The sequence below is a fragment of the Poecile atricapillus genome, chromosome 18, assembly GCF_030490865.1.
Source record: "Poecile atricapillus isolate bPoeAtr1 chromosome 18, bPoeAtr1.hap1, whole genome shotgun sequence".
Lineage (NCBI taxonomy): Eukaryota > Metazoa > Chordata > Aves > Passeriformes > Paridae > Poecile > Poecile atricapillus.
In genome coordinates, this window is record NC_081266.1 from 2,593,858 (window position 1) to 2,618,127 (window position 24,270).

The 24,270-nt window shown below is 36.2% G+C and overlaps 1 protein-coding gene across 2 annotated transcripts in view; it reads right to left on the reverse strand.

Moving 5' to 3' along the window:
- Nucleotides 1-6,477: 6,477 nt before the first annotated feature.
- Nucleotides 6,478-24,270, reverse strand: part of AEBP2 (AE binding protein 2) — a 43,512-nt gene continuing 25,719 nt past the window's right edge. Inside the window, exons 4-9 of one of the 2 annotated variants that reach the window (XM_058852993.1) lie at nucleotides 20,889-21,075; nucleotides 15,864-15,988; nucleotides 13,123-13,190; nucleotides 10,224-10,337; nucleotides 9,900-9,966; nucleotides 6,478-8,614 (exon numbers count right to left, since the gene is read on the reverse strand). In XM_058852993.1, the coding sequence (XP_058708976.1) occupies nucleotides 9,912-9,966; nucleotides 10,224-10,337; nucleotides 13,123-13,190; nucleotides 15,864-15,988; nucleotides 20,889-21,075 (549 nt within the window). In that variant the 3' untranslated portion in view covers nucleotides 6,478-8,614; nucleotides 9,900-9,911. The remainder of the gene's footprint in view (nucleotides 8,615-9,899; nucleotides 9,967-10,223; nucleotides 10,338-13,122; nucleotides 13,191-15,863; nucleotides 15,989-20,888; nucleotides 21,076-24,270) is intronic. The other variant, XM_058852994.1, reaches the window with a different exon arrangement.

Sequence of the window (24,270 nt, forward strand, 5' to 3'; positions counted from 1 at the left end):
TACTGAGCAGAACAACAACACTGAATTTGGCTCAACAAATTCTTACATAGCTGAGATGCTTGCCAACTCTTCCCCTCCCCCAAACACGTTTATTCCCCATCAAATCAAGAACTGGACCTGCAGGCAGAGAAAAGAGGCTGTGTAAGAAACCTCCCTCTTACCACCTTCCCCTTGCCATAGCAGTAGTAAGATTTAAGTCTAGATTGAGGTGTTGCCTTTGTTTCACACTTGTCTGCCGTTAATCTCATGTATTTTTGGCCCTCATTGTTGTCCAGAAACTGGAAAGTACGATCCCACTGCACACACAGTGTGCTGAGCTCTACCTGAAAGTGCAAAGAGCCCAAGACTAACCACAAGTGCACCAGGAACTTGGCAGTGACATTACTGGAATCCCTAAAAAGCCACAGAGGGTGGTGAGAAACTGGCCACTGTCCAGGCAACTGCTCGATGACACAATGAGAACACCAGCCAGACGGTTTGGGATGAGAGAAGGCTCAGGGTCTAAAATTCCTGGGTTAGATGTGAGGCACAGCTTTATCCACTGCTGTGTCCTTCCTCATGTAGCCGTGCAGGACAGTTCTTCAAGTGTCAGCTTGAATTTCAGGCTTTAAGGATAAACAAGAGGGACACTGCACATCACAGAATCATGGAATAGCTAGGGTTGGAACAGTTCTCCAAGATGCACCTGTTAACCCAGCAATGTTCATCACTAAAGTGTCCCCACTAAAACATCCACGTTTCCTAAACACTTCCAAGGATGGTGAATCACCCACTTCCCTGGGCATATCACGACTCTGCTCACTGCATTACCCTGCACCACTCATGCAGAGATGCAAACCAATTCCTTTCCTTACTGGGAACAGAATCATGTCCCACCATCCCTCATTTACTGAAGGATAAAGGTTATGTAGGTCATTGCTACAAAACAGCAGATGCACAGCAAAGTGTTGGGGCATCAAATGCCATTAGAGACCTCAGACTAAGTAAGAAATACAGCAGAAAGCAAACCAAGTAACACCACTTTTTGGAAAAAGGTTTTTTTCAGAGTTCTACAAATACTACTGGACAAGTCTAAGGCCAACTGCAGCTGTGAGCTTTGGAAGTTTGCTTTAATCCTGCCTTGTACATGGTTACCCATCTTTCAGACAAAAAAAAAAATTAATTTTCCTGTGAAAGGGTTAATCAGTTACAGAGAAATCATGGTTCTGATTCCAGCAGCACTTTTCGTGGATAGTAATCTGAAAAGCTTTGCAATTTACAGGAACATAAAAGTTGTTTGGTTTGGGTCTGTTTGTTTTTAGCTCATGCTGAAATTACCCAATTTTTCATTTTGGGAGGGGAAAAAAGCCCAAACACCAATAATATGATTACCTAAACAATTACATTTGATATGAAACCTACTTGAACAAAAAATACAGAATTGCTGCCATGCTGCTTTAGGAGTGAACATGTGGTCAAATGTGCAATCTTGGGCATCACTGGCAACAAAAATGTAATCAAAGAAAGTGCTCAAGCACCATAATTACCCAGGCACATTTTACAAAATGTGACAATGTTCAATCTTTTCAGTATTTGGGTAATAACATAACTTTCAAGAATTTTCAGTCTTAGGAGTCAGTTTTATTAAAAGGTAAGGCAGTTTCTCTTCTCCTCTGCAACATCTGAGAGACACAGACCGAGCAGAAAAGCAGCAAGGAGAGCTGGAGTTAACACACAACTGCATCCTGTATCAACAACCCAAACTGCTTTAGAAAAGCAGCTTCCAGCACTCTCAGCACCAAGTGATATATTTGTTTCTGCACAGTTTAGTGTGGTAGGCTGCTGCCACCTTTTGGTCACAGAGCATTTTGAAATTAGATTTGATCCTAAAACACACACACACAGTGGAAATGTACTGTTACCGTGTGGGATCTGAGCACCTGGGAGAACACTGGGGTGGGACAGGAACATCATTTGTATTTTCTGTAAACTGCAGAGTGTGTGGCTGCATGTCTGGGTATTTACTTGATATTTACTGTCTTCCAGCTTAAAATATCTTTGAATCCTCTACTGCTAAAATCAGCTCCCACTGGAATGCATGAAATAGTTACTAAATTAAGAAATACCTTCTATGATTAAAATTAACAAATATTTTAGCCAAGAAGTAAAATAAAAAAGGGATCCAAGGAGAGAAATATATCAGTAACTACTATGAGCAGTTTGTACAGCTTGCAGTAATTACCCAGATAAAGCATCAGCCAAGGTAAGCTTTTATTTGCACCTTTCTTCCACATCAATTCACTTCTGAAAGTGAATTCACTTTCTGAAAAAGAAATGCAGTTTAGTTTAAGACAGAGGCCACCTCTTATCCACAAACCAGCTCTCTGAAATTTTTATAACATACATGCAACATTTATCTGCATCTGCTCTTTTTAAAAGCTATTTGTAACTAGTCAATGAGATGTGAAACACACAAAGAACTACCACCACTACGGATTTGACCTATAGAACCTTTGTTACACCTCCAGCAGCAAATCATACAGCTCTGCCCATGGGCAAAGTCTTTCCACATTCTGAACTCAGACTGTAACAAATCTTCAGTCTTCAAATCAATGGCAAACTCTCAACAACTGTAGAGGGAACAGTTACAAAAAAACTTAACAGATGAGCACAGGATTATTAAGAAACTTCAGATCTATGATCCTCCTTTCTCAAAGCCACACAACCCCAGCAAATGTTACTTGACTGAGGAACCACAGGTGTCTGGGCAGCGAGGACATGGAAATTCATGGATGACTGCACAGCACAATGAAAAGGCAGCAACACCACATGATGGCTCCAAGGGCAGAGGAAAATTTTTGGTAATTACACATGAACTTGCTCACTGTCAGCAGAATGTCTCATGACATCCCTTTCTGCTTTCCTACCTCCTCACTTGTTTAAAAAGAAAGAATCCAGCTGCAGGCAACTGCTAATTAAATACTTGGGCTTTCAGCTACAGTTGCTGTATGCACACATCTGCCCTGCAATAAACAGTTTTAAGTGTAATTGACTTATTTTCCATGCTCTAGGAGAGAATATTTATGACATGAAGTAAGAAAAAGCAAGCAGGGTCCAAGCCCCTGCCTCATATTTAGCAAGCAAAAGCTGCAAAATATTTAAAATCAGAATTGTTTAAAATGCTTTTATTGCTTAGGGGCAGTCTCGAATCTCACATTCCAAGGCTTTGCTCCCAAAACAATACATTTACTGATTTTTTGGCCTTGAAATTATGTAAATCCAAACATCTGTTTCAGTGCCTAGACACATTTAAGTGGCTCATGTTGACCATTTTGGCTTAAATATATCACGAGCAACATCCTGTTCCAATCCCCATGATTTCACAACCTGGGTTTCAGACAACAGCTTTGAACAGAGGTAGAGAAGTCAGATATCCGTAACCATGTCCTCCTAAAGTCAACAAGGCATTGGTCAGACTCTGCATGCAAATCCCACAGAGCTACATGAGCACAGACACGACATTTCATGGATGAAACGAGCCAAAAAAACATGACTGAGCAATGATATTGAGAAAAAGGAGATCTCAGAGGCTGAATGGGGCATTGCATTTCCAGCACTATGTCCTAGTTTCAGCTGGCATGGTGTTAATTTTCTTCTCAGTAGCTGGTACAGTGCTGGTTTGGATTTAGCATGACAAGTGTGCTGGTATCACAATGATCTTTTACTTTTTGCTGAGCAGAGCTTATTCTCAGTCAAGGGCTTGTCAGCTTCTCATGCTGCCCTGCCAGGGAGTGGGCTGGGGGTGCCCATGGCAGAACCAGGGCAGCTGACCCAACTGACCAAAGGGATTCTCTTTTATCACTTCACAAGGTCTCCAAGTTTATCTTTTTCTCCAAGTCCCACCCTTTGAGACAGTCAATAGTCCTTGATTGAGAAGGGCTACTGACTGCCTCAAACCATAGGCAGTTCTTCACAGTAAATCTGTGTGGGGATCTCTCATCCTCCACTGAGGCTACAAACACAGGCAAAGCACCAAGACGAAAGGATATTAAAAGCTGACAATTCTTTTGAACAGCGTCCAACAGACAGGACTCAAATCTCCTGTACACAAGCCAAGCCAAGGGGATGTTATCAGCAATTATCTCTCATTTGAGAAGAAATAAACAGATTTATCATATTACTTAGTATTTGTTGCTTTACTACCAAGGAGGATTTACAAAAGTTCAAAGGGCCAGTTTTAGAATTAGGAAAAACAAATAATGTAGCATCAATCACAGCACATTAATCTTCACAAACAACTGCAGGACTTGAATTCATCCACAACTGGCTGACAACCAACAGCCCACTTTTTGTATGTAATCAACACAATTTTATTCTCTTTTAAGAACTACATTGCCTCACTCCACCGTAAAGCCACATTACGACATCAGACATGTCCTGATTTTAACTCCTCTCTAGGTAAGAGATAAATGCATGAGTGTATGTGGGAGAGAAGGGGAAATGAGCCCTAGATCTCTAAATCACAGTTCCTGCCAGCCTAGAGCTCAGCACAGTATTATGAACCCTCAACCTTCCAACAGCCACCAAACTCACAAGCAGCATCTCCATCCTCTGCACCCAAGAGAACATCGACTCCTGGGCTGGGTCACTGCACAAGCTCCATGAGGACAGCTCAGCACTGAAGCCCTGTGAATAACAAGAGGTGACTCCCAATTCTGCTATCACCCCCAAAAGGACAGCAAGCTGCTATATATCAGAACTGGTATCTATTTTTAAGTCATTTCAGAAATTACAAATTGTTTTTGTGTTGCTCACAACGTTAATGCAGGTGGTGCTTATCTCCCCCTCCACCAAAACATAATACAGAGTTTTTAATAAAAGTTGATTCAACAAAGTTTACCAGAATATTCTTTGCTTGGAATAAATAAACACCAATAGCTGAAAGCTGCCATAGATTCAGTGGCTTTTTTAAAAGCCAACTTTTCTACTACACAATTTTTTTCTTCTGTACTTGTCATACATTAATAGGACATGAGGAATAGTTATGAAAGGTTCACTCACAAATTTAAAATATCAAGGCAAGAAAGCATTAAGTGAGAATAAGTCCTGAATTTCTGACTGAAGTACTGAACAAGACCAGGCTTCTGCACTAATTAATTCATACACAGGAGTGAAAAGCTGAAGGGAAGAGAAATCAACCACTTGAATTCCGATTATTAAAAACAATGCATGTTTGAACACAATTCACCTGTTTGTTCCAACTGAAGCTAGTCCATAATTAATGTACAATTCAATTTGAAATGGCTGACATAATTACTTCATGGACTATAGAGGGAAAATACAGTGCAACCTATCGCACATTTTGGCCAAAATCTGAAAGACCAACAGTAATTTGAGAAAATATACTATACCAATTTGTTTCTGCTCTGTCTTTAATAAACAGATTCTTAAGGTAATTTAGCAAACAGAGTAAGATCTATTATCAAACAATCAGCTATGTGCTATGCCCAAATGCCAGCAAGTTTTCCCATACAAAAATTTCCATCCACTTAAGCAACAGGCAGAGCTGGTCTTTGAGCCTAGAACACAAGCCCTCACCCAAAAATCCTGTTATTCCATTTTAGAATAACTGTACAATTCAAGCCAACACATTCCAAAAGAATGGGATTTTGAACACAGATATTTGTGTGCACTGCAACTCCTGAAAAGTCTGACTTTCAAGGAGCTGACATTTCTCTACAAAGAAAATAAACACTCAAGCTGGGAGGGAATGCAATCTGTAGATGGCTGGAAAACCTAACATGAAAAAAAATGTTGTTGAGAAAGACAGGGACAAACCTTTAAATGTTACATCCCAAACATCCCAAAACAAAGCACATGGAATTACTTAAAAGGGGAGAGGCCAATTATTTCAGAAATGCTTCTCTAGAGTAAGAATAAGATTATTTTCAGAACAAAGTGATCAGTGCCCCCCAGCACACCGTGGCAGTTCCATGTACCTGGTATTCTGATAAAGGTGAAACCTACCCAGGGGCACACACAAAAACTACAGCAGAGCTTTAGAGAACAGGACTGCCATTTCAAAGAAAACACCACCAAGTAATTCCAAAATTTACAGAATGAAAACAACTTTCAAGCACGGTTCAAACACAACAAAATTTAGCAATTCACTTCAGTAACTACAAGGTAAAAACCAGCCAAATGTCCACTTACCTTTTGACTGGAAAGTTTAATTAACTCCAATATAACCATTTCTTCACACATATTTGTTATTTAAACTGAGTTTTCCTTCCAAAGCAGAAACTCTGCTATGAGAACACCAGATAATAATTTTCTCAAACCCAAGAAAAGTCACATTTTACATGACCACCACATTACTTGACTCCATGAATTCCCCCTTCTGTAATGGTGTGTGTTACAACTTACAGAGGAAACAGTGGGTTTTTTATGCTTGTTTTTGAAATCTCCATTGAAATCTTACAATTCTGAAGCTTATGAGGTTTGTTTGCTTTGTTTTATTAGAAAAAATACTCAGGCAAGGTCTACAATCATCTGTCAATTATAAATGACTTACAAGAAATTCATGAAGCAATAAAATTAAAAAAATACAAATACAAACTATATCTGAAACACTTCTATTTGGCAATTTTATAACAAATTAAAAAAAAAAAAAAGAAACAAGGATTACGGATTACTTTATAGGTACAGAAAAAGCAGTAGGTGAAGTGCTCAAGCAAAAAAAATAAAATAAAATAAAAAACCAAAACACTGCATTTTTTCCAAAAATAAAGTCACGTCACTACAGATTTTATGAATAATACCCTTATTAAACAACCATTCCAGAACATCTTATATTAGTGGTGCTTTTAATCTGCACTTCATATCGTTGATAAGATTACTTTTTTGTGTATATAAGTAACATTTTTAACCCACTGGAGCTAAGCAAGACTCATGTCAGTACCAATGCAGAATGCATTTGTATTACATTAGGATATGCTCACTTCTGCAACCAAAGGGTTACTTTAAGTCTTAATCTATTTAATAAAAATTTAGTGTAAAAACTGCTGGTTATTAGTTTCACTGTAGTAAATTCCTCCCCAACAAGGAGGACTAACTCTGCAGTTTGACTGCATATATCCATACAAATTTTACATATTAGTTCCTTCCGACAGTAAGGAAAAAACTAATTCTGTGTTCACTATTAGAAAGGAGTGCCATGAATTAATTATGGGTACTATTCATCCCTCTAAGATTTCTGGGAAGGATGTTCAATGCATTTTTGTTCTTACAACAGATACTAACAGTAGTATATAGTCCCTTAGGTATGTAAAAGAAGGTTTTTTTTTACTGTTAAGGAAGGTGCTTTTTTTAAACAATTCTTCTGGCAGCACTAGTGAATTACAATATCCTTCAATATTATTTCTACCGTAATATATACATTTTAACTTTCATGCCTCTAGAAAAACATCTACAGTACATTTCATAATATAAAAATATATTACAAATCTGCTGAAATATTTACAAGCAATGTCCTATTATCTATATGCAACATTTTTGTCTCCATACAAAGACTAACAGGTTAGACGCATCTCTATTTGTCAGTTAAAAAAAATCCACGGCTCCTTGCTTATTAAGCAAGAAAATGATTTTACTTTCCTTTTCAAAGCCAACTTTGGTGCATAAAGGATTGAATTTCTAGATTAATTTTTTTTTTTTAAAAAATACCATTTTCTTTACATCTAGAAAACATTAGGCCAAATAAAGTATACTTTACAAGTGAATGGGGATCCTAGAGGGTCAAAAAAGCAAAATAAATCACCAGTAACACTGACTGCTTACAAAGAGGTTTTCCAAACCCGTCCATTGATACGGATCACATCAAAGCAGATCTGATTAACACACTACACTACTCCTGCAAAGGGGTCAGACAGACTGCAACACTCTGAACATCTTGCAACCGTACTATATGTACTCAGAGTTGACTGGAAAAGACAAGCATTCCATCAACATTTGTTTCAACATCATAATCCAACATATTTTAGGGATCTGCAAAAGGACACAAGATTACAAATGACGAATGATTACTATCCACCATACTCAAAGGGCAACAGGATCATCCCTTGGTAGCTGTTCTATTGTCTGGCATGTGTTAGATTTAGTTAACATTGACAGGAAGCCCAATAGCTTGTTAACAGTTCTCCTGGGAATCGGGAGGAAATGGTGATGGTTACTTTTTCTTTCCATCAAATATAGACTACTGTATTCACTAAAGAAAAAAGCAGCTTAAAGAAGCAAGCATGCAAAGCCTTTTAGTTGTTCCACTAAGTTGCCAGAAGAGTGTTTGCTCAGTCTCCCACTGTACCATTCCATGAAAATGTGGATATACAGTAATATATTAATATATTCCACGGAAGCATCAACTTCATTCACAGAATGTTTACACTAAGCATAAATATTTCTCTAACAAAAAAACAACAAACAAAAGAAAACAAACAGGAAAAAAAAAGAAAAAAGAAAAAAAGATGGGATTTGACTAATGTGCAACTTTATTTCTAAATCCATTGTCAGTGACTAAGACTGCAGGTGTCCCCACTTGCTTGGTTTTTACCTCTTCAATCTCTTCTGGGGCATTGTTCTGTAAAAGAAGATGGTACAGCTTTACATTAAGACCTGGTGATGTATGTATCAGTCAGCTGAATGCATTATGAAGTCATGACTGTACAAAATCTACTTGCATTTTATTAAAACCAAGAGCTATTTCAGATGATCTCATGAAAGTGTACGTTTCAGATAATTATTTCAAACTTTCTATTAAAGCATGACATTTTAGCATGAAATTAATAGCTGCCACTGAATTTCTTTAACTACTTTTTCCTCTTGCAAAGTTTTGGTTTTTAAATTTATATCATTAAGCTCCCTCAGCTGGTCCCAAAAGCTCATTTCAATCACAGACTGATCCATACTGCTAAAAATAGAGTACAGCATTACATGCAGGGACCTTAATTTTATTTGTGAGAGATAGAAAGGTTTGCTAATTTTTCTCCAAGGACTTAATCCAGAAATCATTAAATTTTTATTTTAAAAGGTTACTTTTTTCTTTTCAAAGCAAACTAATCTGTCAAGCTCAGTAAAGGTAATCAATATAAAATTATTAATACCTCAATTAGATTACAAAAGTCACTGTGTTAAGCAGTTTTAAAACACACAATCCAATCTTGCCATAACATTTTATGATTTTACCATTTAAAGCAATGATTCACAGACTAAGGCAAGTATTTAAAACACATTTACAAAGATAGCAAATACAGTAGGATCGGTTTTCATATTGTAAAGCAAGTTTTCATTAATTTGATTAGTGAAATACACTGAATATTAAAGGTGAACTGAAAGGCTTATTGCATTGAAAGGCCTCAGATTAGTGTTTTATTTACTCCTCGAGACTCTTGGTCACTGGATGTTAAGGAAGAAACATCGGAACACTGAACTTCTGTTACGATAAACTTTCTTTCCACAACCCATTTTCATGGATTTTTAATACAATCACATAAATGTTTCTATGGATGCTCAAAATTTCAGAATGAATGAAGCATTTCAGATTACCTTTAAAAACTGTACACACAGAACTGTGGGTACTGACAATCATGGGAGAGCAGTAATAAAGAGGTGGGGGGGAGAATCAGGAAATTATTAGAAACCAGATGGATTAGAAGCCAATCTGAGGGCCTAAAAACAGAAATGTGAAAGTAGCTTAAAGACAAGTAACATGGATTGTTCCCTTTTGTCCCCCTATAAAGAATCTTGTCATAAAAAAGTAACAGTACTTGAATACAAGTACAAGTTTCAAGGTAATACTGCATGTATTACAGCTGAATATAATATGGAAAGATAAATTTGGACTTTAAAAAAATTGGTATACAAACCAGTATGTGATCTTAACAGAAGTGATCTTTCAGGATTCCACTGTATGTACTTCCTTTACTAGAATTTCTGTACACCAAGCACAAAAAAGTAAAATACACTTGGTAAATACACACATTCCCCGTTTCTCAGTCACTAGAGTTTAGTTCAAGAAGTAATTCTGAAATAACTTAAGACCTCAGAACTTAACTCCTGGACGTTTACAGTACCAAGGCTCCTTGATCTGGTGTATAATACATTAGCAATCCTGATTTTCCAACGTCAAAAAGTTAAGTGAGGCTTAAGATAACATTCAAGTAAAGAAAGTTTCAAAATTAAGATGTTACCTGTAAATGTTTGGGTCCAGAAGCAAGGCAGTATCTTTTGGTAGTTTTGATAAGTGAACTACTTTAGTTTTTAACTGATGTCGCTCACTTTCATTTACCCACACATCAGGCAGACTATGAATAAATAAATAAAATAAAAATATTCAAAAAAGATCAACTATTTTTCTTACCATAAAATTATGTAGTAAACTAGCACATATGAAGCAATTTTCACATTTCCCTGGTTGAAAAAGCATCTTCACCAAAGTGAGGAAAGGCAGCCAATCTTTACACATTATACTTTGAAGTTTTTCAGGTTCTCAGTTTGAAAAGAAGACACTGAACAGAACTTAGATTATTCCAGAAACATATTCCAAGTGTACAATGATAACGGCACTACATTCTCCACTGTAAAACTTTAATGTGAAAAAACAACCAGACCTTTGAAAATCGTTTATTTTACTAGGTAGAAATTCTGTGATTCTGTTCAATTAAAGGAGAGAATACACTGCAGGCACTGAGCTTTTTTACACTAATTTGCTTGCTCCAAGCTCAAAAAGCTTCACAGACAAAATGCTCCAACTTTGCTGAAGATAATTGTTACCCTCTTCTTTCGGTTTTTGGTGGGGTTTTTAAATTTTTTTACGTGTCCCAGAAGCCAAAGATTAACTTCAGGTTGGGGGAGGAGTTTGTAATTAAGGTGCCTAAGTCTCTGAAACAGGTTTCAAATTGAGAAGTCCAACACTTAAAACTAACTGTGATGGCTCCTTCTCTGAAAAGCCAAATTTGACAGACTTTTGCAAATTATTTCACCGAATCTGTATTTTGCAGACTTCACTTGGCGTGAAAGTTAGCTGCAACTCAAATTCAATTTTTTTGATAAACTATTCAAAATATGAAATGAAACCCAGAACCTCTAACCCAGCAGGAAAAGGAGTTTCTCCAATTAATCCTTTCAGATGAAGGAGGAAGAAAAAAAAAGAAAAACCAACAGAGCAGAGGGGGAGGGAGAACAACCCAGCAGGTTATCCATTTATTCACTAAGTCTCATGAATCATGAAAGGTGGAAAAACAACATGGAAGTTTTTTAAATAAAGCCAAAAATCACTTTTTGGACAACCAACATTGGGAAGACATTTTCAGTAGCAACTGTATGCTCAAGATACAAACAGCAAAAAAGAAAACTTTCCACATGCAGAGATTTGAAATATACAGAAAGACAACTCAGTATTCTAATTTACTGACACCAAAAATTCCTGCTCTTAACAAAAACCAAAACCAACAAAATACCCCCCCACCCTCCTAGCCCACAAGAAGTTATTTTCCTCTTGTAGAGGAAACAACTTAAAGACTTGTATCTATTTTTCATGACCAGAACCCTAAACATATGGATATCCTGGAGAACTTCTACAGTTTCTCAAGAGGATTCTGTAGAAGCTAAATCATTACTGCCAGCTCCATGGGGAAGGCTGATGAACAGCTCAGTGGAGTGGAAAGGAATCACCATGAGTGCATTTCACTTCCTGAAGCGTGAGTACCCTGACAGTGTAAAACAGACTGATGGCGTGTGCCAGGACACCTTGGAATCTCCTCTGCTCTCATGGAATAATCAAGATGAACTGAATACTCAGTAATTCAAAACTGTATCATTCAGTGCCTGAAATACACACTCTAACCTATCTAACCCAACCAAGATGCAACAAACAGCAATATAAAACACATTACTCCTCTGACCTGACCAACCAAATCTAAATTCCACTGGGAATTGTGGAAATGGAAAAATGGAAAATTCTACAGATGCTGAAGGGTTCAATCTGCAGCCCTGGAAAGAGCTTGGGTTAATGTAATGATAAAGGTACAGAAACATTAGGTAAAAAATTATAAACTTATGTCCTTATAGTGATAAGTAAGAATATGTTTTGAGTAAGTAAGAAATTATATTAAGTGAAATAGTTGGAGGTTTGAGCTGTAATAATGTGATTTATAGAGCAGGTTAGGGATTTAGAAGCTGTAACAGAGGTGTGCATATGAGTATGTGACCTGTCAGCTTATTGGCTAAGAGACAGACACAGTGCAGCAAAATTAAGCAAAGATGATAGGTTAAGAAGTAAAAACAAGTTTTGTGTCAACTGTCTATTGGACCAAAATGTTCTATATTGCTGTGTGATGAAAAAACCCGTGACTACCTTGAGCTATGACTGACTTGTTGCTCCTCTCTAAATCTCACCCCTTCAGACTGACATCTTATCTGGCTACTGGAGCAATAAATCATCTCAAAGCATGGTGGTCCCATGCCTCGTTTCTCATCTCGACAGGGAATGCCTTGACATTACTGAACAACCTGTCTTCTCCACTGCAGAGATTCTAATACTGAATTCATCTGCATGAGCAAAAAATTCATTTGGCTCTGTATTACAAAAATACTACTCTATTTTTCATCTTCCCAGTGTTGCATACTTCTTAATGCTTATCTCAAAATAAAATTAACTGTCTTCATCTGTAACATTTTAAAAAGAATAATTTCAGATTGCTGTTAGATATAATACTACCATCTGTCTTAAAAGGAATCAAAATACTGCCTATTTTATATGAATATTTTAGCTGTTGTCTCTCAAGATTAATTGAAACTTGTGACAAAATGCATTAAAAATACAGATGCAAATTTAACTGAACTGGTATTGGAGCCCAAAGATTTGAAAGTGAAAGTAAAAATAAAATTAATTGTTTATTAATTTCTAAACTTCTAAATTACTTTTTGAAACACATTTTTTAAATATTAACTTCAACTCAAATATTCAAAGGCACAAAATAATTTAGTAACAATTCACTGATCCCACTGTAAATCCTCCCCCATTGAAAACACATCACTACCTCACATGTCCTCAATTAATCAATATATCAATCATATCAATATACTCACATGTCCTCTGGTGTCCAATGAAGCAAGAGTTTTATTTTGCCAGAATCTTCTTTTCTTTTAGCTATTACCTATAATAATTACAAAATTATACTTAAAACCAAAATGACAGATTTTTTTACTCAGAAGTTGTTGTTCCTCATGTTCTACTAAACATTCACAGAAAGCAAACTGTTATACCCCTTGCAAGTTGTGTGCCTGCAATAAATATGCTCTGAAGACTTAAACTTGTTTTGCAAAGAACTTAAGTCCATTTAAGTTTTTAAGTGAAAACCACAATTCAGCCAGAAGATGTACACTTAATACAGCTTTATTTGGAAATATTCTTACTATACTCTCTACATTTCCTGCACTGTCCCAGAAACAAAATGGAAATTCAAAGGAAACGTGCATCAAAGTTGTCTCAAATCAGACACGGAGTTTTGCTGACCTCTTCTGGAAAAAGAAAACAATTTCACACTGTAAATTGGTATGCATCTCACTGTATTCATTTACTGTCTTACAAGGTTTCAATATACTGAAACAATGTAACTAGTTAAAATACATGTGGCCACCGAACTGAAACACCTGAAAAAGCTGGACCAGAGAACAGTTTAGTGTTCAAATGTTTTAGAGAATTAATTCAAGCCACTTCAAATCTTTGAGGTGGCATGACAGGGCAACTTCTAAGTTGCATTTCCTTAGTTTAACTAGACATGCTTGGCTTTTTCCATCTAACAATTCAAAGAATTAAAATACAAAGAATTTGACTCAAAAAAAATCATAATCAAGTCAAAGGTGTATTCTGGATGGCAAACATACTTTCAAAAAGGTTTTATTAATAACTGCATTCTAAACCTTTCCATATCTACAAAGAAAAGGTTGTGTTTAAAAAAGTATATATAAATGAAAGGATGTGCCTTTACAGAGAACATGAAAGACACTACAGTGACTGCTTAGAAATTTTTTATATTAGAATATCTGCCCTGAACTATACTGCATTGTGCTCACGTGAAACAATAAAGCCACATCATTTATGTCTGTTTTCAGACAACTTCATCTTCCTGTTTTCCATCTTTCAAATTAATGTCTCTGCTAATTACACATTTTTTTCTTCATCTGAAGGTGGACCACACACAGACTTATTGTGCCATTTAGCCAGTCACCATTCAAATCCCATGTCCTAGTGCTTTTAAGTGATGCAAAATGAGTGTTTGCATCTGAGGTATCGTTAGCTCAGTGTAATGGTGCACATCCATAAAACAGCTCCTGGCCTATCTTTTCTTTTTAAAGCTGATTTTAGGGTGAGCCTCATCACCAAAGCTGATGTCCAGCACACCCAAATACAGCAGCCAAGCACAGCATGGGGCTGGAATCCTGGAGCAGTTCTCCCACTGGTACAACCTCTCCCACAACTGAGGTCTAAGCAATTTCAGATCTAATCAACCTCCTACCGTCTTGAGTCATGCATGCACGGATGAGCTAAAAGGATTTTCACCACTTCCTTCAAGTTAATGTGAAACAGTTTTAGAGCAGATTCCTCTAATTCCACTTCCTTATGAATTATTCCAACAGCCAGAGCTGTTCTTCCATAACTGAGTAGACTGCCTGGATAACCTTTCAGATTAAAGGAATCTGTGAATTGGAAGAAAATCTGCTCTTCTCACAGAATTGTAAAATCCACATTGGTCAGGGAAACTAGAATGAGATTTAAATACAGTTGCAGCTAAACCATTGCAATCTCCACTTGCAGCTGGTGCACAATGTACATAAAGTTCAGCAGAAATATTTTGGAAAAGATTTGCAATACAGGCCACAGGTATTTAGAACAATCATCAGTCTTGCAAGACAAGGTAAAATAAGCTTCATGCATACAAAATCACCTTTTATTTATGGAAAGAACTGATAGTTCAAGAGCTTGAACTGATAGTTCAAGAGCTTTCATCCCTGTAGCTGAAGACATGTTAGCCAGCAGTCCTCATTTGGACTATTCTACCAATTTAGAAACATCCCTCGTCATTTTGTGCCATCTCTTACATCTTTTCTTCAGCCAAGTCTCCACCTTTTACATGCCCTCATCTCCCAACATGCCTAAGAAAACCTGAGGTTATTCAACTTTTTAAACTTCCTCTATCCTTCTACCCCAATTCAGTACTTTATCCCCGCTTTGAACTCTTCTAAATTAAAACTGATGCCTTTTCTATCCAAACACAAGTTTCCCCACTTGGTTCTTGCCTCCTTCCAGCAATTCACCAATATTTTGGTGGTAAGTTTATTAAAAAAAAATGGGGAAATGAAAGGAATAAATTTATTCAGGATTTTATCTTTTAAACTGAAGAAAAAAAGGGGAATAAACACATATTTCAGACCAGCATCTTTACATACTCAATTACACACCAAAAATATTTGTGATAAATTAGCACTGTCACTTCATGACCATGGAAATGCAATCTGAACTGTATTCTTATTTAGAAGCTAGAACCAACTTTCCTCTGCAACACAAAGTTGTTGTTACATATTCCCCAACTGGATCAGACAGGAAATGCTGCAATCCATTCAATCTGTGAGCTAGAACAACTACCACCAATACTTCTTAAAAGTTCATTTACTAATAGCAGTGGACAACTCAACAATATAAAGGAGCCATTATTGCTTATTTCTGATTAAATGTCTACAGCAGTAAGAGGAAACCAGAAATCTTTCTGAAAGTTTAGATTTTTCAGACTCAAAGGTAAACAAACAGAATGCATCATATATATACTTACAGTACTATGAAATACAACACTGTGGCCTTTTCCTAAACTTTCTATATGTGCTGAGAGATTAAAGCAGATGGCTCGATGTCTTATAGCATCCAGTGTTTGTGCATCAAAAAAGTCATGAGGTCTTGCTGGAAAAAAGGAAAAGAGATCCTTAGTGTTCAACACCTTGAAAGCATTCAAACACGTAAATAGGTCTGAAGTGTCATTAGTAAATCATTTCTCATTATGTCACTAGCACTACCTTGTCAGAGAGCTGCAAACATTAATTTCACTGAGAGGGAGAAATTATTCCTCGAGAAGCACAGTTCAAGTTTGGTCAAAACACACTCCCTGTGGATGAAACAGCTATTTCCAAAAATGTAACAACATCCACCCATTTCAGTTTCAATAATGCTGAATATTCAGGTGAAAAACTCCACAGTACTACACATTTCTCTCTATGCACAAGTTGTTATTCAGTGTTCTTGGACTATTACTAAAGATTTTCTGCCCAAGAAGCACCAACTGCATGCATCATATATTACTCTTCAATTTATAATGAGTAAAGCACAACTAACACCCATATGAGATTTTACAACCAGTATAAAATCAGCAGGCATTATAAAGACCTCTTTCTTTTAGAAAATTAATTTTACAGTTAAATGTTTCTTGAACCATAGGAAGATTGTTGAATTTTTGATTTAGGGTGTAAAATAAATCAATTCTACACTAAAAGTACTTAAACTAAAAAGTAATTGCTATTAAGAACATATTTGTATGGTATTAGAAGTATTTCACAATAAAGTTTTAAAATATACCATATAAAACCGTAATAACATTACATTAGCAAAAAAGTCTGAATGAAAATATTCACATTTTTAAGCCTTGCTTGAAAGTAGCAATTTATTAAATAACACACTGAAATTAAAAGTAAGAACAGGAACTAGTATTACACTATCAACTATGTATTGCCCTGAAATCTGCACAGTGATTCAAACTTCTGCTGTCTTCATTTAAAACAGCTTCTGCATCCATTATTTCAAAGTGAACTACAAATTCCACTTGGAGCTCGCATTTGCTGCACTCCTGGGGCTGACTGTTGGTAAGCATTCATCTGTACACTCTGTTCTGTCCCTGCTCCATCTCACTTGGACACTGCCAATTAGGCAATCATCTCACTGCAATGTTTTCTTGCTCTAAGTGGCAACGCAGGACCACAGCTCGTGCTGCAGGTGGTCAGTGATGCAAGCATATAAATATTTGATAAATAAATATGAGGGAGGAAAGGAGGGAGGGTGGAAAGAAGGGGGGAAAAAAAAAAAAAACAAACCCAAATTTTTGTTTTCAGTTTCATGCAGCAAATTTCTCCAGGATTTACAGTGGAAAACATTCAGCAGACTGAGAAGAAAGGGTACTATTTTTCAAAAGTGTATAAATTATTTAATTTACTCTTAAGTGTTGGTGTTGCATTTTCTATGCATCTTTACTCTGAAAATGATTTTGAGGAAATGGCTTTAAGTATCTTCCTTCCTGCTTAATAATACAAATTTCAAGTATACATCAATTCCTTAAGGCAAATATATTACATCATCACATCAGTAACCCAGCAAATGAAAATCCAAGCCCTACCTAAGTAACAGTCTTACTGTAAATTTCATGAACAGTGTTCATGAACTTCCTTATCTCTTATATTCCTCCTGTGCACTCAATTATCATGTTAGTTAATAACTACAGTGTCTGTCATATGAAAAAGCAAGTGACAATATTGTATTCAAGGTAGCTTCAGAATAGCAATACTGTGACCTATTTTAGAGGTACACATTTTTAATATATTTGGTTCTAAATACCACTCTGTATGAATGAGGGAACATGTAAAAGGCCATCCAGAAGAGAAAACAAGCCCAGATTCTAATCCTGAATTATTCTACATCAAAATTTTTAAGACAAGTAAGATCTCTATAGCACCATGAATGTAACCAGCTAAAAGGGTGATGCCAGTAAAACAAGCTGTTATGATAAAAGCTGATTTTCAAACTTAGAAGAACATGCCTTGTTCATAGGACAAAAGAAAACAGTTTAAAATGGCAAGATGTTAAAAACCAATTAATTAACAGCAAAAATTCTCTTTACAGTCTAAGTTAGAAGATTGTATTCTCATCACATATACCCACAGTGAAATCTCCTTTGTCATTATACATTCTCTCACAGAAGGGTGTTACCTTCAGATAGAAAACAGAGGAAGTAAATGTATAAATTTGCTGTACTTAAACTATTTCGAATTTACACATGAGGGTGCTTCAGTAACAGTATATATTGGCCATTAATTGTCAATAAATATTTAGTAATGCACTTACACCTTTAAAAAAGCCAGGGTCTAATAAAACCATGATGTAGAAAGAACAAGCTGACATTTTTTTCCAGAGACAAATTGTTTTGTGCTGAAAAACTGCTATCTTTTGTCAAATTATTATCTGCAAGTGATTATAACAGATTGTCCACTATCAAATGGCATTTTGCTTTACATCCATGTCATTAAGTCCTTGTAACCCTACTTGCAGAGAACCTGGTACATGTGTTAAACACCTCTCCTTCTGGGCACTTAAAAATACCAAATTATAAATCCAGGTTCTTAGCTTTATATACTCTAGACTGAAAACACTTAATGATGTTAATTGTGTTATTTTGACTTCTTAGATAGAGGTTTTGCCTTCCCCCATTCAAAGACAAACCATGCAAACTTCAGTTAAATTCTTTAAGCTAAGAAACAGAAAGACAAGCAAAACTGTATCAGCCCTTTGTCATGTTCACCTCACCAACAATAATCCACACAAAGTTGGAAAGGAAAGCTGCCAATACTTAGCATTTTCAGAAAATGCCATCAACTTTGGATACATTTCTGGGTCACATACCCTCTGGAGAAATACATTACACTAGTCAGTTCCCAATTCAGTTAGAGATGATTTCTGCCTTAAGGCAAAAGTCTACAGCCAGCATTGCATTTGTCTCGAGAGGCTACAAGATAAGAAATTGCTCAAGCAGCTGTCACTTTTCTTCCTGTGCAGCACTTGATCAAGACAGCAGACCATTCAAATACTACAGTCTGGTCTTTAACATTCCCACAATATTTATTATTTACATTTTTTTGCCAAAAATTCATTCATAAATTCTGAAGTAAATTCTTACTACAGCTACAGCACCTTAGTAGATAATTTGAAATTTTAATTATGAAGCTCTGGTTTGTAATTTGTAAGTTAAATAATATAAGATGATGTTTATCAATTACTAATAAAATGCCAACCTGAAAAACTACTTCTGCATATAGCAGGAGTGCAAATTAATTAAGATTCATTAAATCAGCCACCTAACAAAATCAATATGGAGAAGCAAGCTAACATGCAACTCAGGAACCTCTGAAAATGAAAATTTTGAAGTGACCAGTCTTAGACATTTTTATTTTGAGTAACACAGTCAACAAATCACAATGATCCTTTAGGAACCTGCAATTATCTCAAGATGTCTCTCTCATTACATTTATGATGTAAAAAGATACTGCAAAGTTCTCATTTACACAGATTTCCAGACAGAAAGGGAAAGCTCTTTGAAAATCAAATACCGAAAAGGACGGAAACAGTTCTCTCATTTCTTTAAATGCTGAATTAAAATTAGAGGAAATCTAATTAAAATTAGAAATCTTAACTTTTAAGACGTGTTTTACAATATAATTTGTTCATGTATATTTTAAAAATACCCAGGCATACCCAGAGGCTCAGGAACCTTTTCAGAATTCCAGAGGAAATGTAACTTCCCAGGACACACTTGTCTGCATGCAAGGCAGGAACATGACCACTGCTTCATAAATTTCCATAAAGTTCCTTAAAACACAGGTGAGGGATTAAGAATAAATCACAATCATGTGATAAAGAGTAATCACCTCCAACCACTAGTATGTGAATCCATTGCTGCAGTACCATTTGAGTAACTAAGAACTGTATTTCTTCACAGAAAGAGAAAAATGGATACAGTTACACGTTCTGCTACAGAGAAGTTTTGGAGAAATAAAACTGAACAGTACAAGATTTTAAATGTCCAGTGCTTCATAAAAAAAAGATATCTTGTGCTACTTTCCAATACTGTAAGATAAATTTTGCACCACAAGTAAAAATTCATGTTATTTTTATTTCAGCTGTTGACATACCAGCAGAAAAAAATGTGAAAAGGTTTTTTCGTGTCTCCTCTAAAATGCAGGTGTCAGAGTAACATTTTAATATTATCAAATGATCAGTTTGGTACTGGAGAGTTGTATCCAAAGCAATTATAAGCCAAAGTGAAATATTTTTAAAATTGCCTAATCTTTCCTAAACATTCCTGTAGATTAGAATTTCCAGAGAAATTTGATGTTTCACTAGTTTAATGCTAGGACAACTTGGGAATCAAACTACCACATCCAAATGGACTAGAAGAGGTACTGGGTAAAGTGATTATTTCTTGCTAGAGGAAATAGTTCTCATTTTAAATGACAAAACACCTCTCAGCACATTGGTTCATATAAAATTAATGAACATCAACTATGTGGAGACAGATTAAAAAAACATAGCAAGTCAATTCTGCCCAAAATTAGATCTTGGTTTTGCTCATAAAACTGTCATTAACATAATGAAATGTTGTGCTCAAAAAAGAGCTTATATAACATGCATTTATCTCTAATTTATATGAATCTGCAATCTCTGTCTGAACTTCAGATCTCATCAGCACTAAACAAAACACTTTCCAACAGTAATACAGTCAGTAAACAAAAAGCAACTCTAAAATTAAAAGCTTCTTTCAATCGGCAATTCCAATTGTTGCTCACAGGAAACTGATCTTTTTTTCCTTGACACACAGAGATTTACCCTGAAAAAGAACATAAACAGAATCTGGAATTGTTTTCTTCCCATCAGAAGGAATGCCAGCCCTACCAGACTCAAATATGCAGAGGAACCACCAGAGTGAGGAGGAACTTGCACTCTAAGACAAACCTTTCAAGAACTTCTGCTTCTCTGAAACACTTACGTAGTGATCGTCGTCTCTTATTCTTCAATTTTCTTCTTTTATTCATTCCAGCTTTAGATGGAGATTCCTCTTTGGCCTTTGGCTGGCTGGCAACTTTTGAAGAGTTCTGTTGGCTGAAGTGTGTGGGCACATGACGGGCAAGTCCTCCCTGAGATGCAAAGCTGGCATTGCACCCACCAACTACACACTAGTGAGAAAAAACAGAGCAACTGCATCAGTGGCTGTGTGGCACAGGAGCTTCAGAGACCTTGGCTTGATTTTTCTGCCTCAGCTTCCAACACACTAAAGCAAAACCAAATTCTTAATGACCATGCAATTCTTAAAAAGAAAAACAAAAACATATTCTGTAACACATTTGTTTGAAGTTTTTAACTCTCAATAATTATGTCATGATACTAAATTTTTTTATGCCATACTATATTTTATTTTGCATAGCATAAAATTAATCTCAATGCACTGGCAAATTAAATTTTCCACAGAAAACAGGCTTCTGAAGAACTTCCTTCTTCATGGACCAACATTCCCTTGCCTTCCAAAGTACTGCACCGTTACTGTTTCTCAACACCTCTCCAATGCTCTGCGTTTGCTAACAGTAACACTCTCTAACATCCTCCTTTTTTTGTGACAAGGCTGAACTAACAAAGACATCCTCACACACATTAAATTTCAAACAGTTTAATGCTCTTTGTAAAGACTATAAAAAGTCAGTGACAGCTGCCTTACAGCTCTGGCTATAACTTCAGTAAAGAAGTAGTAACAATTATTTATAGATTCAGTTTGGGATGCTGCTGCTACTTCAGGAGCATTTAAGGTAATTCTCTCATTTAGAGGAAATGTCCTCACTCAACGGAAATCCAACAATAATCAAGCAGAAACACACAAACTGAATGACAGCAGCAACTAAGCTTGTACTGGCTACAATTGTTATTTTTATAAGTATCTGGTTCATATTTACAATTATTTCATTTGCAAAATAAGTATTTAAATGATACCATTGGAGAGGGAAGCACAACCCTTTCCTATTGTGCTCTGAGCTTACATGGGTAATAGAAAAGTGATTTTAGATTATGCATTTTATCACTGGCTGCAATTAGCTGTGTATCCATATGATTGATTTTTCTTTGGATCTAGACAATAGCAGTAGGACAAATGAGTGGATCAGCCAGCAGCAAAAAACCTATCACCAGCCTAAACCATTGCAAAGTTCTCCTCCTTCCACATCTGCTTGGCTCTTCCTTTCCTTCCCTGGTTTCTCAGCTCTTTCACCTGCCTCTTTTCCTAACACTTCCCCTCACAGCAAACAAATGAGGCAGCTCCAACAGGAGACTGGGAATCAGGAATGCTGCTGTAACTACGGCCATAGTGCTACTATGTCATTTTGAAGGCTAAGGATGAATTTCCAAGCTTACAGTAACCTGCCCCATGCCTGGGAATTTGCTTGGAAAACAAAAAAATAGCTTTACAACTCCACCTGCCCCAATTTTTGCCCCTAAACCCCAATTGTGTTGCTTTCTAACAGTGGCTACAGAACTGGAAAGTCTATTTCTGTCTCAGACTCAGCAAACTGTTTTCCATGATCAGTAGTAAAATACAGTCCACAAAGAGAAAAAACTGTGCTGTCCCCAATAGCTTGATACTTGCTGTAGGACTAAAAATACATACACAGATTTCAAGGCAGTAAAAGGCAAAACATCAAAGCATTTTTCCACTTTTTTTTGTCTGTGCTTGTTGTGTTTTTTGAAAGGGAAGAATTCTTAGAGGGAGTTAGAGAAGTTCTCTAAGTACTGAACTAACTCAAACATTAAATTCCCTGACAAAAAACTTGAAGAACCTTCACACTCTACTTGTTCCCCTCTGCCTCCCGCACTAAAAAGCATCTTAAGAATTGTGAAGATTTCTACCAAAATTGCCTCTTTTTTTTACCTTATTTTTACCTTATTTTTACCTTGCCCTAAGATTTCCCATGTTCAAACAAACAGCAATATTGTCTACTCAGACTGTAGTGACTTCCAATGGAAGAAATCCCAGCACACCTGTGAATCCCAACACACTCTGGATGCTGATCTCATTTACACTGCAGCAACTCCAACACAATTTTCCTTACTTTAAATTCAAACTGAACATTAAAATTTACACTTACAGAACCACAGGATGGTTTGGGTTGGAAGGGTGCTTTAAAAGTCATTCAGTTCCAAATCCCCTGCTGTGGGTAAGGCCAGCATCTACTAAATTATATTGCTAAGCCCTACCAACCTGATCTTGAACTCAAAACACTTATTTTTATGAAAGATGATTTAACTCACAATCAACAGATACGTGCATTTAACATTTTTTGCTCTCCTTTTTTTTATCCTTGAAATAGTTGTCCATACAAGCAGCTTCATTAAACTAAACCACCAAATCTAAATTTAGGATTAACTTTCACTAATGTGCTCCTGAATTCAGATTCCACCTCTTTCTCATCATACAGACACTGTCAGAAAAAAAAATAGCTCCAAAAAAGCCCATGTCCTGAAATTCAGTCACACTGAGAAAATTTTAGTTTTACCAATGCTTTCTAGAGGTCAAAAACAACCTGAAGCCTTGGTACAATGCATGCATTACCATATTCCAAGTTAAATATAGTATCAAAGTACAGTATTTTTTTTCCTTTGTGAAAAAAGCACAAACTATGTGTCAGCCACTTTTCTAAAACTTTTCAAACCATAACTGCATTATTCTTTTCAGGAAACAGTATTTTATGACAAAATGCAGGTTGATTCATGATGTAATTTTTTTCTTGTCATGTACAGAGCAAACAATTAGAAATATTCTCTATCAATTATCTACAGAAGCTACTGCAGACTTTTCTTGCTCTACCCGAATTTTACTTTCAAAATCCCCAAACCAACATCCTCAATACCTGCAACAAGAAATTGTCTTTTTCCAGAAAGCATATTTATAATCTACAGCCACAGTACAAATTATCTACAGAAATTATTACATTCAGATTTTGTGTACTTTAAGACTACCTGATCACATCTTCATATAATCAACAGCTGACAGATCAAAGATGACAGAGAATGCCTTTGCAGTAGACAGGAAATAGTAGAAGAGGAGAATGAAAAAATCTTACCTGTTTGTTCTTTTTTTTCTCTAAAATAATATATCCAGCAATCCGTTACTAATGGGTAAAGTCTCTTCTCTCCAAAGATAAGGAGCAGTTCAGGCTGTCACTTCAGGATCTCTGGACGGTAAGTCACACCAAATCAGCTTCCCACCAGATAATTATATAGCTCTAGAGGGCTTCTAATAAGTCAAACTCAACTATTATGCACAACTTTAAACCAATCTTTTCATTTTTTCCCCCAAAACCTAAATCTCAATATTTTGCATTGAATTT